The 14915-nt window shown below is 45.5% G+C and overlaps 1 protein-coding gene across 6 annotated transcripts in view; it reads right to left on the reverse strand.

Moving 5' to 3' along the window:
- SNX29 (sorting nexin 29) overlaps positions 1-14915 on the reverse strand; it is a 223021-nt gene that overhangs the window by 56506 nt on the left and 151600 nt on the right. For all 6 annotated transcript variants that reach the window (XM_082200070.1, XM_082200072.1, XM_082200073.1 and 3 more), the window contains one exon: positions 13516-13656. In XM_082200070.1, the coding sequence (XP_082056196.1) occupies positions 13516-13656 (141 nt within the window). The remainder of the gene's footprint in view (positions 1-13515; positions 13657-14915) is intronic.

Below are 14915 nucleotides of genomic sequence, written 5' to 3' on the forward strand. Positions count from 1 at the left end.
GGCCCAATCTACATTAAAGCACTTTATTACCACTTAAAATGGTCACTTGCTTTGCCCAAAGAATACTGGGGTCTATAGTTTGTTAAGGGTGTTGAGAGTTGCTAAGAGACCCCTATTCCTCTCACAGAGCTACAAATCCCAGAGTTTTTCAAAAGATGGGCTTATTATTAAGCCCCGCTGGGAATTTCTTCAATTTGTAAAATTTATTTATTGCATTTACTGTATTTTTCGCTCTATAGGACACACTTTTCCCCCTCCGAAAATGAAGGGGAAATGTTTGTGCGTCCTATGGAGCGAATGCAGGCTTCAGGCAGCTATCCGCAAGCCTTCGGAGCGCGGCGGGAATTCCCGCCAAGCTCCGAAGGCTTGCGGATAGTAGCCTGAAGCCTGAAGCCCGGGGAGTGCAGCGCCAACTCCCACTGTGCACCCCGGGCTTCAGGCAGGTATCCGCAAGCCTTCGGAGCTTCTGGGGGCTGGGGTCAGGGGAAGCTCGGGCTTCCCCCACCCCAGCCCTGCGGCTAAAAACGAAGCCAAAACAGCTAGCGGGATCCATCCCGCTCTGTCTTGGCTTCTGCCAAAGCCGCACGCAGCCTCTCCTGGCTGGAGGTTGTGCCCGGCTAAAGAGGAAGCCAAGACAGCCAGCGGGATGGATCCAGCTCGCTGTCTTGGCTTCTTTGCTCTTTGGGGCTGGGAGGGGGGAATATATTATTTTTTCTTTATTCCCCCCCCCCTAAAAACTAGGTGCACCCTATGGTCCGGTGCGCCCTATGGAGCAAAAAATATGGTATATCCCATCTCTCCCCCCCCCCCCGCCACGCCAAACGAGGTGATATACATGGTTCTCCCCCTCTTTATTTAATCCCCACAGCAATGCTGTGAGGTTGGTTAGGCTGAAAGGCAGTTATGTTAACCCAGCAAGTTTCTTGGCTGAGTGGGGATTCGAACCCTGGTCTGCCAGGTTCTAGTCCAACACTAAGCACTACACCACCCTGTCTCTGAATTGTAGCCCTGAAACTCTGAAGTGTAGCTCTGTGAGAATAGGGGTCTCCTAACAACTCTCGGCACCCTTAAACTACAGTTCCCAGAATTCTTTGGGGGCAACCATGAATATTTAAAGTGATATGATACTGCTTTAAACATATAGTGCAGATGGGGCCTAAAATGGAACAGAATCATTCAAGAAATATATCATCTACCCATAGTCTATTCCCCCCCCCCCAAGAAGGAGTATCTAACAACCCAATCTTAATAAGAGTCAAGGAAGATTATCACATTCACAGTTTCTGCAGTCATCATTGATGACACCCAAGCCTGCTGTTCTACATCTTTCAATCCAATTCCAGAAGTCTTGTCTTGCTGACAAGATGTCTGTCTCCACTGAGATATGCTAGACGGAGCTGTTAATCTTGCCAGCAAATTTGCTCTCACTTCCGAAACTATCCATTGCTGGGGGGAAATGCTTCTGTCATTTCCCCACACAACCTTGGAGTCACCTTTGACTACACCCTCCCTTCCATCTTCCATTACACCTCCGTCCATGCTCTCTCTTCTGTACACAATGATCCGATTACCTGCTCCTTTTTCAATGTACTCACTGAGCTGCTTCACTCCTCCTCAACCATGTCAAGGTCCTCTTCATGGACTGCTTGCCCAGAAGTCTCCTTCCATTCCTGCCTTGCAAGTTGCATCTCTCAGGCCTGATTCACACATGCCAACGGCAGGAGACTGTTTCAAATGCTACCTAGGGAAGTGACCCTGGAGCACACGAAGTCTGGTGATTTTTCAGTACACCGCAGCAAGCTTCCCCTCCCCCTTTATTTTTTAAAGGCAATAATTGAAGTGATGAGAACTACATGGAGGGGCAAAACAGTGTTAGAGCACATGCTTTATATCAGGCATAGGCAAACCTGGCCCTCCATAAGTTTTGGGACTACAATTCCCATCTTCCCTGACCACTGGTCCTATTAGCTAGGGATGATGGGAGTTGTAGTCCCAAAACATCTGGAGGACCAAGTTTGCCTGTGCCTGCTTTATATGCAGAAGGTCCCACGTTTGATCGCCAGCATCTCCGGACAGAAGAATCTGAGAAGGTGCTGCCAGTCAGAGATGGCATAGGAACACAAGAAGCTGTCTTATGCTAAGTCAGTCCACTGGTCTATCTTGCTCAGTATTTATAGTGACTGTCAGAGACTCTCCGGAGTTTCAGATGGGGGTCTCTCCCTGGAAACGTTGGGGACTGAAGCTGGGATGTCCTTCATCCAAAGCAGATGCTCTGCCACAGAGCTACAGTGGTACCTCTGGTTACAGACTCCGTTAACCCAGAAATCATGCTTCGGGTTAAGAACTTTGCTTCAGGATGAGAAGAGAAATCGTGCTCCGGCGGTGCAGCGACAGCAGGAGGCCCCATTAGCTAAAGTGGGCTTCAGTTTAAGAACATTTTCAGGTTAAGAACAGACCTCTGGAACGAAATAAGTACTTAACTCAAGGTACCACTGTACTGCTTTTCCCTGTAGCAACAATACTACGCTAGGTAGACCAATGGTCAGACGCACTATAAGCCAACATCAAAGTATTCATTGAAGGGTGGGGGCAGGAGACAGAGTCAGGAGTAGGCTCCTCCCACAGTTCCTTCCCCAGCAACCTGAGGCTCCTTCGGCTTGCCTCTCATTGCTCTGCCGTCTTCACTTCTTTGTTCTGGGAGGCCGGAGGTAGGGGAGCTGATCGAAGCAGGAGGGCGAGACTCATCTCTGTCTCTTGGCCCCACTCCCCTCCAGCCTCCAAATCTGCACTGCTCTCTGCCACAGCCTCTTCCTTCTCACTAAACCCTGTTGCCTCTTCAGCTTCTGACACCTCCTCCTCCTCCCAGTCTGCTCTCTCTTCTTCCCCTGACCACTCATCGTCGTCCCCCCACCAGTCCCCTGGCTCTGAGCTTTCTTCCCCTGGGGGTCTCCTTGGGGGTCCCCCTTGGGGGTTCCTCCCCACCACTCCCTCTGCATCCAGCTAGTCCATGTCATGGGATATAAATTCTGCAAAAACAGTTCACCCCAGTTGCATTTAATCAGTGGCGTAGCGGGGGGGGTGCGGGGGGGCCGGCCGCACCGGGCGCAACATCTGGGGGTTAGGGTTAGGGGGCGCAAATGCATGGGTTAGGGGGCACAAATGCACGGGTTAGGGGGCGCAAATGCACGGGTTAGGGGGCGCAAATTACTTGCCTTGCCCCGGGTGCTGACAACCCACGCTACGCCACTGCATTTAATACCTTTGGTTACTACAGTGGACCCTCCAGATATGAACTTAATTCGTTCCAGGGGTCCGGACGTACCCCGAAAAGTCTGCAACATGAGGCGCCGCTTCTGCACACGCGCATGGCATGACAGAGGACTTCTGCACATGCACGCCATGTTCGCAGCCCAAAAGTTACTTTACCCGAAGGTAACGCAACCCGAGGGTCCACTGTATTATGAGCTGGGACTTTGATATCTGACTTCTTAGGCAGCGCCTCTAAAAATAACCTCCTTCTGGTGCCCATATCCTTTCCTCTTACTTTTAAATACTAATAAACAAATAGGCACACACTCAATAAGTGAAAATGTCCTCTCCAATGTAGAATTGCCTCCTTAAAATATCAGATCATTCTTAAGCCTAAATTGCTTCCATTAATACTCGTTAACTGTGACTTGATAGGACATGAAATATAATGGCTATTTTATGTCTTTCTTAAAGAGTCCGCAACTAATCGATTCACGTCTTCGGCGCTGATGGGCCAGACATGACACCTGCGGAAATGTGAATGGGGCTATTTGTGCAGTTATGTGGCAGAACTGGCCACATAAATTTTGATACCGTTCTCTGCAAATGGCATACATTTGGCAAACGATTGGATGCATTAATTTGAAAATATGTTAACGAGATTTAGATGAGGCATGAATTTTAGAGGGATGCAATAATAAAGACTATTTCACCCGCATGAAAAACTGTTACATAGATGCACTCTGAGGGCCAACTGAAGTTGTGCATCTTGCTTGGCTATCCTTCAACTTACATCTCTGTTTTTTGAATCAATTCAGAATGCCTCTGCTAAAACAGCAGCAATGCCTTTCCCAGATCTCTATATTTATTTATTTTATGTTGTGAACTGCCATGTGACAAAGGGTGGCCTACAAATTTAACGAATAGCAATTAGATAGATAGATATTGATAGATATAGATAGATATAGATCTAGATAGATATAAAGAACCTCTAGTCATTGAAAGCTTTCCCTTCTACATACCTAGATTGTTTCACTCACCCCCCTCCCCTGTATTTATTTAAAAGTTTTCTACCCCACAATCATGCAAAACTAGGAAGGGAAAACCAAATTGAAATATAGCACAGATAGAGAAAGCAGGCATAGCTTCAATCATGCAGGCTAGACTACGGAGATGCTCCCTTCGCGAGACTGCCTTTGAAGAGGGTTCCAAAGCAAATGCGGACGTGAACCAATTACACGTTTTAAGATGCTTTGATAAAGTGTAAGTGAATGTTTCATATTTTAAATTTATTAAAATTGATTTGTCCCCCACTCCAGGTTTAAGTATATAAAGTAAGATTTTTTTCCTACTATTAACTGAAGAATTAAATTTATAAAATTAGGGGGGGGGGGTAGGAAAGAAGAAGAGGACTTGTATAGTCCCACCTAATATTTATTTATTTTTAAATGATATTTATTATTATTTCATAAACAATAAAACAATAAAAACAAGTTCCAACAAATTCAAAAAGCAAAACAGAACAAAGATACACGATAAAAGAAAAACAATTGATAGAAAAAGATGAAATAAAAAGATAAAGAATAAAAACAGAGAAAAAAGCCAAAAGTCAAAACTAAAAAATAGATTAATATTTTTAAATCTTATATTTTCTTCACTAGTTTCTCGACCTCCTCACACCTCCCATTTTGTATTCCAGTTCAGATATTTAATTCAGCAAATCCTTACCCTTTAACTTTCAACCTTACTTCATATGTTAACCTATTATTATCAATATCCATTTTCAATTATCAATCCCTGTTTACATTCTCTTTAGCATCTCTTTACCAATACCACTTATTTTCATTCAAACGTCAATTCAACATTCCTTAATTTTACAGTGCTTCTGCAAATAATCTTTGAACTTCTTCCAATCTTCCTCCACCGACTCTTCTCCCTGGTCACGGATTCTGCCAGTCATCTCTGCCAATTCCATGTAGTCCACGACCTTCATCTGCCGTTCTTCCAGTGTTGGTAGCTCCTGTGTCTTCCAATATTTCGCGATGAGTAGTCTTGCTGCTGCTGTTGCGTACATAAAGAAAGTTCTATCCTTCTTTAATACCGATTGGCCGACAATGCCCAGGAGAAAGGCCTCTGGTTTCTTAAGAAAGGTATATTTAAATACCTTTTTCGATTCATTGTATATCATTTCCCAGAAAGCCTTAATCCTTGGGCATGTCCACCAAAGGTGAAAGAATGTACCTTCAGTCTCTTTACATTTCCAACATTTATTATCGGGCAAATGATAGATTTTTGCAAGCTTAACTGGGGTCATGAACCACCTGTAGATCATTTTCATAATATTCTCTCTTAGGGCATTGCATGCCGTGAATTTCATACCGGTTGTCCACAACTGTTCCCAGTCAGCAAACATAATATTATGACCAACATCCTGTGCCCATTTAATCATTGCAGATTTAACCGTTCCATTTCAACAGCAAGTTATATATTCTTGAAAGTATCTTAGTATTGGGATCTAACAATTCTGTTTCCAACTTTGATTTTTCCACCTGGAAGCCAATCTTTTTGTCTAAATTGTATACCTCTCTTATTTGGAAATAATGAAGCCAATCTCACACTCTGTCTTTTAATTTCTCAAAACTCTGCAATTTCAATTTATCTAGTCCCACCTAATATTTAAAGCAATATGCCAATTTAAACATTCATGGTTTCCTCCAGAGAATCTTGGGAACTGTAGTTTGTTAAGAGTGCTGAGACTTATTAGGAGACCCTTATTATTCTCCCAGAGCTACAATTCCCAGAGTTCTGTGGGAAAATGGAGGGATTGTTAAACCACTCTGGGAACTGTAGCTCTGTGAGGGGAATAAGAGTCTCCTAAGAAATCTCAGCACCCCGAAAAAATTATGCACACACATACGAGATTAACAAATAAATAAAAATAAACAGAACCCCAAAATTTCAGTTAGCACAGAATGAAGCTACCCAAGTACTTGTTGAGGCTAGATGGTCAGAACCTATTACACACACACACAAGCCAGACAGCTGGATTATGGAGCAAAAATGAGAGACATGGTCTATTCTGCCAAGGAAATGTTTTCTGGATAGGGGAATAACCTTAGCTCTCTGCAATTCTCTCACTTGGAAGCTCTGAGCCAAAGAGAAGTCACTCTCTTTTTTCGCTTGAAAACCGTGTCTACCTGAAATCCTGAAAGTCGGACCAGAGAGCAAACAGATGTCCTGCATGTAGGCCAACATTTGGTCTAACTCTGATTTTATTCTCTTTCTACAGAATCAAATACACACCATCATTAAAAGATGAAGATCCGCTTCTGTTTTGACACATCCTTAAAGCAGAGCGACACAGCTCTCAACTCTGCTTGTGCAGTCTAGATAGGTTCTATCAGCAGCTACTAAAGAACAAGCCACTCACTTGTAATTCAGATAATATGACGGCAGCAACTATCGACACTCTTTCTTAGCTTTCTTAGCCAAATACAGGATTTCATATCTCTCCCACACACAAACGCTCAGGTTGCATGATCTGGGATTTAAAACTCTACTGGCATTCCTGGAAGAAATGATAGGAGAGAAGAGAACCGGCAATATCAGAAACAAAAGTATATTCATCCCTGTTTACCTCATGGATTTTAAAAGCACAGTGTGCCTAGCTTCCAGGCCAGCTTAATTTAACTGGAACAGTCTGTGCCACAGCTACCTGTATAATTCACCCCAGCTCTGGAGCAGAGTCTGACGAGGATTTACAATCTGCTGTTACGAGAGCAAAAAGGTGCCATCTAATTAAATGGGGAAGGACTAGAGCTCAGTGGAATGGGCCTTGCTTTGCAAGCCACACTTCCTCTGAGAAATCCCTGGCATCTGCAGTTAAAAGGATCAGGAGGTAGCAAGCAGGTAATGAGAAAGAGGCTCTGCTTGAGGCCCTGGAGAGCAGCTGCCAGACACACTACAAGATGGTATTGGGCTAGAGCAGGGGTCAGCAAACTTTTTCAGCAAGGGGCCGGTCCACTGTCCCTTAGACCTTGTGGGGGGCCAGACTATAATGGGGGGGGGGGAATGAACGAATTCCTATGCCCCACAAATAACTCAGAGATGCATTTTAAATAAAAGCACACATTCTACTCATGTAAAAACACCAGGCAGGTTCCACAAATAACCCAGAGGTACATTTTAAATAAAAGGACACATTCTACTTATGAAAAAACACGCTGATTCTGGGCCAGATTTAGAAGGCGATTGAACCAGATCCGGCCCCCAGGCCTTAGGGGCATCAATAGCCTGACCTAGTATATAAGGTAGCTTCCTAAGTTCCTATATGCAAGGTGTGGGGTACCTTTGAACCCCCCCCCCCATGTTGCTGAACTGTTAACTCCCATCATCCATGGTCATTGGCTCTGCTTGCTTATACCCACAACATTTTTCAACATTTAAAATAATATTGAGGATTTATTTTTATTATTATTATTATTATTATTATTATTATTATTATTATATATTCCGTCCTTTCCTTGAGAGCACAAGGAGGCTTACGACGCAGCATGTAATATGAACAGAAATATAATGTAATATAAACATTAAACAAAATGAAATAAAAATAAAAATTAGAGATGCATTATTTCATTTTGTTTAATGTTTATATTTCTGTTCATATTACATGCTTCGTTGTCATTTTGAAGTGAAGGAACTCATCACGACAGTTCCCAAGCCACTCACTTGACCAAGGAATTATTATTATTTTAATGCATGCAGCTGTGTTGACTATATATGACTATTTTCCTGATTTTGTGATTTCTTCCATGCTAATCTGTCACAAACACACACACATACACACCTATCTCATTCTCTTCTCTGTCTACACACACACAACCCACACCTTAAGGATTGGGAGTACATAGCACAATCCCCCATTTATTAGGATCAGGGTAACTGCAATCCTATGCATAGCTTCCTGGGAGTAAGACTTGTAAAACACACCAAGCTTTAAACAAAAGATATCCAGGCACCTGAAGTGCAACCTTTGACTTTTAATTGGAAGTGTAAATAGTCTTACAAAGAAGTGTTACTGTTTAATTTGCTAGGGGTGGGGAACAGGAAACCCCATCAAAGAAAAAAAATGCATCTAGGCTCTGCCCGATTATTCCCTCCCTCTTTCTCCTATGCTAATCTGTTACAAACAAACTTGAAAGCCTTCTTATTCACTCACCAGAGCAAGAAGGATTCGTTAGTTACCAAAGCTCTGGCAAATGATGCCACCGCTCTTGCCACAAAAACATATTGGAGCTGCACTCCTCTTCATTTCGTCTCCACTACAGCACTAGTTTCTCATATTAAATAAAATGTTAATAAGACAAAAGTTACAGGCATTTGTTTTCTTTCCTCTTCTCCATTGCGGAGAAACACACAGAAATGCGCAGGGCGAAATAATACTGCTTTCCTGTCCTTTGAGACAGTCAGATGGAACAACAGATACGTGTAAATATATATATACAAGATGTTATTTTGGATTATCTCCCCAAAGCAGGACTTCAGAGTAGTAGGACTCACAGCAGCAATGGCAAATGCATCCTAATCTCCAAGATGAAAAGACCCAATTTTCAATCTTTACTAACTTCTACGCCCCCTCAGTTATGGATGAAAGAGCAAGAATCAAATCACAGGCCACGCCGACAGAATCCAAAGCAAAATGCATGAGGCATCCCTGAAGAGGTTATTCAGGAGGAGATACGGTTCTTCTGTACTCTTCACACACTTGCAGTATATAGGCACTGTAATGAGTATGGGTTGCTCGTGCGTAAGTTACCGCCACTCCTGGCTGTGTTGCCTTGTTAAACCTTTCTGTCTGGACAGCCCTTCACTTCGTGGCTGCCTCAGTCGCTAGCAGAATCCGTCAGTGGGCGTTTCTTAAACTTCTTCTAGCACAAAAGTTCCTTGACGCCAAGTCTCCTCCTACTCTCCCTGCGCGGAAGTCTTCTGTGCAGGGTGGGCGTGGGTAGCGGAGGACCCGTGCTCTCCCCGCTGGTGTCCGGTGAAGAGTCCTGGAGCCCTCTCTCCGATTCCCCCATCTGCCCCCCTTTATCCCTGGTGTTGCGCTGATTTGCTTCCCCATCTGCGGTGCTGCCTCTCTCCCTGCTGGGCCCTTCTCCAGCATCATCTGAGAGCCTTCCCTGCGCCTCAGGCTCCGATGTCAGTTCCCTGACAGGCACATTCCTATTTCCCCCCATAGGAATGCAAAAAGAGCCTGCTGGATGAGGCCAAGGCCTATCTAGTCCAGCATCCTGTCCTCACACTCACCGACCCAATGCCTGTGGGAAACCAGCAAGGAGGATTCGAACACAAGAGCACTCTCCGCTCCTGTGGTTTCCAGCAACTGATACTCAGAAGCATTGCTGCCTCTCTTTTTGGGCCAAAGTACGTCACAAAAATTAGGGTGCGCATTAGATTTGATGGCACATTTACATTCGCCAATGTCAGGGAACTGACATCAGAGCAAGAGGCAAAGGGAAGGCTCCCAGATGATGCTGGTGAAGGACCCAGCAGCCGGGGGAGAAACAGCTCAGTAGAGGGGGAAGCCAATCGGCGCAACACCAGGGATTAAGGGGGGCAGATGGGGGAATTGGAGAGAGGGCTCCAGGACTCTTCACTGGACATCAATGAGGAGAGCCCAGGTCCTCCGCTACCCACGCCTTCCCTGCGCAGAAGACTCCTGCGCAGTGAGAGGAGGAGGAGACTGGGTGTCAAACAACTTTTATGCTGGAAGAGGTTCAAGAAAGGCCCACTGACGGATTCTGCCAGTGACTGAGGCAGCCACCATGAGAAGAGGCTGTGCAGTCAGAAAGGTTTAACAAGGGAAATTAACTGAGAAATGCAACAGCTTACGCACAAGTAACTCATACCCACTACAGCCAGCAAATACTTTTTTGGTTTCAAGATTTTGAAAATTGAGGTGCACATTAGATTCAATGGCGCATTAGATTCGCATAAATATGGTAACAACAACAACAACAACAGGAATTACTAGTTCTTATATACCACTTTTTGTCGCAAGTGGCTTCGGAGCGGTTTATATAAAAAGAGACAAATCGTGTCACTACAAACCACAGAACACAACAGTAAAATATCAGCAGCATCAATGATAAAATGAAACTCGTACTATAAAACGAAACATACTGCAGGCTCAAAGAAACAGTCTAACCACAGTTAAATGGACCACATCTAGTACAACATCCTTTTCTCATGCTGGGCAACAAGATGCCTGTGGGAATCTGCAAGACCTGAGTACTCTACCCACTTGTAATTCAGGTGCATACTGCTACTGACAGTGGAGCAAGAACATAATATTCAGAGTTGAGAGTCGTTGACAGCCGTATCATCCATGACTGATCAAAACCTTCCTCAAGCAGAGAAACTGGGAGGATAATTTCACCAAATATATCCAACAAGAGAATAAGATATCCCACATTTTTTCGGGGATGGGGCCCACCATGGGCAGTGCCACAGCTTTCCTTTTCCCCACCCTCCAAGGTTGCCTTGGTTGCCACAACCAGTGACAGTGTCCACTGCGTTGGCAACCTGGCCGCCATTTTGTAAAGCCCTCCCTCCCAGTGTAAATCGGCTGCGCATGTGTGCCAGTTGTCTCCCCAAATGGTAGGGACTATTCGGAGAAAATCCCAAGAAGGACAAGAAACAGAACTCTCTCCAATCCACTCAGAAAATTGCATTCCAAGAAAAGTTCACCATAGCTCTAGGTAAAAACACAAGACACATTGGCAATTCTTGTAAATTCCCAGCATCGCTCTGAATGCTCTTTATTTCGCAGAAGGACAGGATGGTGAACTACTTCCTGGGCATTTTGCCATCGCCTTCAAGGGATGGAGATGGATTGTACCCGGCATCGTGCCAGACTACTCAATTAATTTCAAGAAGATGTCTTCTAGAACACCTTGCAAACTCTTCTGGATAATATAAATGTTCAGATTACTCTAGCTGTGATCATGACAGTAGCCAAGGTTCAGCTAAGGGAACTGGTATTCTCTTATTCAGCCCAAACGAAACAGCATCACTGCTAGTGTGTGAAAAGGGAGCGACAAGGATGTCGACAAGGGTGATTCTGCCTCTGAGGTAACTGTCAGCTTTTTTTAAGGTGTGGATTTTTAACATCTTATTTTGCACTGGATTATGAGTGTGAATTTTGACTTTTTCAACCAGACACTCAAAAGCAAAAAGTACACGTCCTTCAATGGCAAAGAAAAATGATACAAATGATCTTCAGAGCAGTGCCGGTAAAAGTCTGCTAAAGACTTGTGGAAAGATGCAATACATATGCAAGGAAAAAATCTGAATGGAAAGAGGCAATGAAGGACCACCTTATAACACAGTACAAAATCTTTAAATTACACTTGGGGGGGGGGGGACTACCTGCGACGGGGTGAGCTCCCGTTGCTGGGTCCCTGCTCCTGCCAACCTAGCAGTTCAAAAGCATGTGAAAGTGCAAGTAGATAAATAGGTACCGCTCCGGCGGGAAGGTAAATGGCGTTTCCGTGCGCTGCTCTGGTTCACCAGAAGCGGCTTAGTCATGCTGGCCACATGACCCAGAAGCTGTACGCCGGCTCCCTCGGCCAATAAAGCGAGATGAGCACTGCAACCCCAGAGTCGGTCATGACTGGACCTAATGGTCAGGGGTCCCTTTACCTTTACCTTTACCATTAGATGTAGACAAACTAGGATTTTATGGTTACATTTCTTCTTTCTTGGGCAAAACTAGTCTTGGAAAAGATTACTGTTCTGTTAATTTTAACAGGTCTACTCTGATTAAAACTTGGTTTACTATCAACCCACGATCATACTTACACACCACTTAAATTACGAAAGTTCCATTTTTTAAGTCACATTTTTTAAAGGACAAGAACCAGTGTTCTACTAATGTGGAATAAACCCTGTCCTTCTCCTGAGCTTGGAGAACAGGCAGGAATCTCTTAAGACACCAGAAAGATCTGAAATGCTGTTTTTCCAGCCTCTCTAAGGCTTGGCACAATAGGGAGGAGTCCTTCCTTCTGCACAGTTGCATTGGAGCACCTTCGCTGTGCTGTTGCCCAGTCAAGAACCCTTGCCCCTCCACTTCAGTCAGAAGCCAAGGTTGGTAGCAAGCTCATATCTGAGCTAGCTGCCAAGCCCAGACAATATTTATGAGTCATTTAGGGATGAAGGCAAGGGCATGCTTCAGACAACCCATCACTGGTATTTGCAAACCCATTCCAGGCCACCATCCAATGATTTGGAAATGTTGGGGGGAGGGGGAGGTGATAAAAATTGTTCAGTGAGGAAACCCAGTTAAGTAGCATCCACAAGTCCTCTAGAGGCTAGACCAGCATTCTTCAACTTCGGGTTCCCAGCAGTGGTTGGACCACATCTCCCAGCATCCCCAGCCAGCCTAGCCAATGGTCAGGGTTGATGGGAGTTGTGGTCCAAAACAGTCTGGGGCCCCAAGGTTGAAGATCTCAGCCAGAGAAACCCTATACAGTGGAACTTCGGGTTGCGAATGTGATCTGTGCGGGAGGCACATTCACTACCCGCAGCGTTCGCAACCCGCAGCACCGCGTCTGCGCACATGCGTGACGTGATTCGGCACTTCTGTGCATGCACAAAGTGCGATTTTAGCGCTTCTGCGCAGGTGCGAGAGCCAAAACCCAGAAGGAACCCATTCCAGTACTTCCAGGTTTGGAGCAGTCCATAACCCGAAAACGTGCAACCCACAGCGTTCGCAACCCGAGGTGTGACTGTACTCAGTACCAACCTATGAGTCCACATATCTGAACCTTTTATATACAGTCACCTTGCCTCTACTTCCCCCCAGTCTCACAGCTGCTTCCTTCCTGGGGCAGAATCCAGCCAGCCTCTCCTGGAGCTTCATGTCCTCTAATTTACCAGCGTTGGTTATAGTGCTGGATATATATTAGGTGCTTCATTTCCTTCTTCATTCTTCTTCCTCCCTAACCTCCCTCCAAACTCACATGCAGTGTGACCATGTGATATTTCCAATTCTTATCTGGCAAAACTTTTTTTTAAAAAAACTCAGATAATTCCTTGACCCATTTGGGCAAGCATGTATTCCTTTGCTCATTGTCTCAAAGCTTTGTTGGACATAAAGGCATTTGTGCATTTCCTAAAGCTACGATTAATAGTAAATAATTAATGCCCTGCTTTGCAATGTATTTTGCATCTCAAGGCATCCACGTCGTTTTCATTCGCACTTACCTTGTTCCCAATGGCCTTTTTCGGGGGAAAGTTAAAACTTCTCACTTGGTGGTATTTTGCCTGCAACTTGTGATGAAGGACTCTGAATTCCGTGTATCTTCGATAGACATTCCACTCATCGTCTTTTATCCTTATATATACCTGTCGGAAGTAGATTGTGAAATAAATCCATTTTAAATCGAAGGTATAGCCATGCAGAATGTCAGAAGAGCCCTGATGGGTCAGACTAGAAGTCCATCGGGCCCAGGACCCTGTTTTCCCACATTGGCTTTTGGGAAGAGGCGAGAGCAAAAGTCCTCTTCCTACATTTGCTCAAAGGGACGTAGGTGGCGCTGTGGGTTAAACCACAGAGCCTAGGGCTTGCCAATCAGAAGGTCGGTGGTTCGAATCCCCGCAATGGGGTGAGCCCCCGTTGCTCAGTCCCTGCTCCTGCCAACCTAGCAGTTCGAAAGCACGAAGTGCAAGTAGATAAATAGGTACTGCTCCGGCGGGAAGGTAAACGGCGTTTCCGTGTGCTGCTAGAAGTGGCTTAGTCATGCTGGCCACATGACCCGGAAGCTGTACGCCGGCTCCCTCGGCCAATAAAGCGAGATGAGCGCCGCAACCCCAGAGTCAGCCACGACTGGACCTAACAGTCAGGGGTCCCTTCACCTTTACCTTTGCTCCCTGTCAGCTGTCATCATGAGACACTCTGCCTCCAAACCTGAACATAAGTCACTGCCAACAATGAAAGCAAGTACAGCACTTCTAGCAACAACACATTGTCATAAGATGCTCTTAGAATCGTATAACTGTAGAATTGGAAGGGACCACAGGGTCATCCACTCCACCCCCCCTGCAATGCATGGATGTGGGGCTTGAACCCACAACCCTGAGATTAAGCATCTCGTGCTCTACAAGCTGAGCTATCCCAGCAGGATACTTGAGTATATTACTGTTAGAAAGCGAGCCTGCTGCGTCAGGCTAAAGGTTTATCTAGTTCAGCATCCTATTCTATCTAGTCCAGCATCCTGTTCTTTCAGTGGCCAACCGATGCCTCTGGGCAGCAGTGGAGGAAGCTGCTCGGGCGCCTGAGGCGGGGCACCCAGGGGTGGGGCGAGTCGCCCATAGGGGCGGGCACACCATGGGGCCTCCAGAGTCTGCCTGCCTCCTCCCACTCAGCAGCCCTACAGCTGGGGGGGGGCAGCAGGTGGACCATTTGGACAGCGTGGCGCCTGTGTGCACCCAATTCACCACGTCTCTCCCAGGAGAGATGCGTGGCTCGGGTGCGCCCCTCAGTGGTGACACCCGGGGCACCCCGCACCCACTGCTCCCCCCTTCCTCTACCCTTGCCTCTGGGGAGCTTGAAAGCAGGAACTGAGCACAATGTGCAAATGTGCCTTCTGAATTTGTAACTCATG

Source organism: Podarcis vaucheri, assembly GCF_965113315.1.
Source record: "Podarcis vaucheri genome assembly, chromosome: 14".
Classification (NCBI taxonomy): Eukaryota; Metazoa; Chordata; class Lepidosauria; order Squamata; family Lacertidae; genus Podarcis; species Podarcis vaucheri.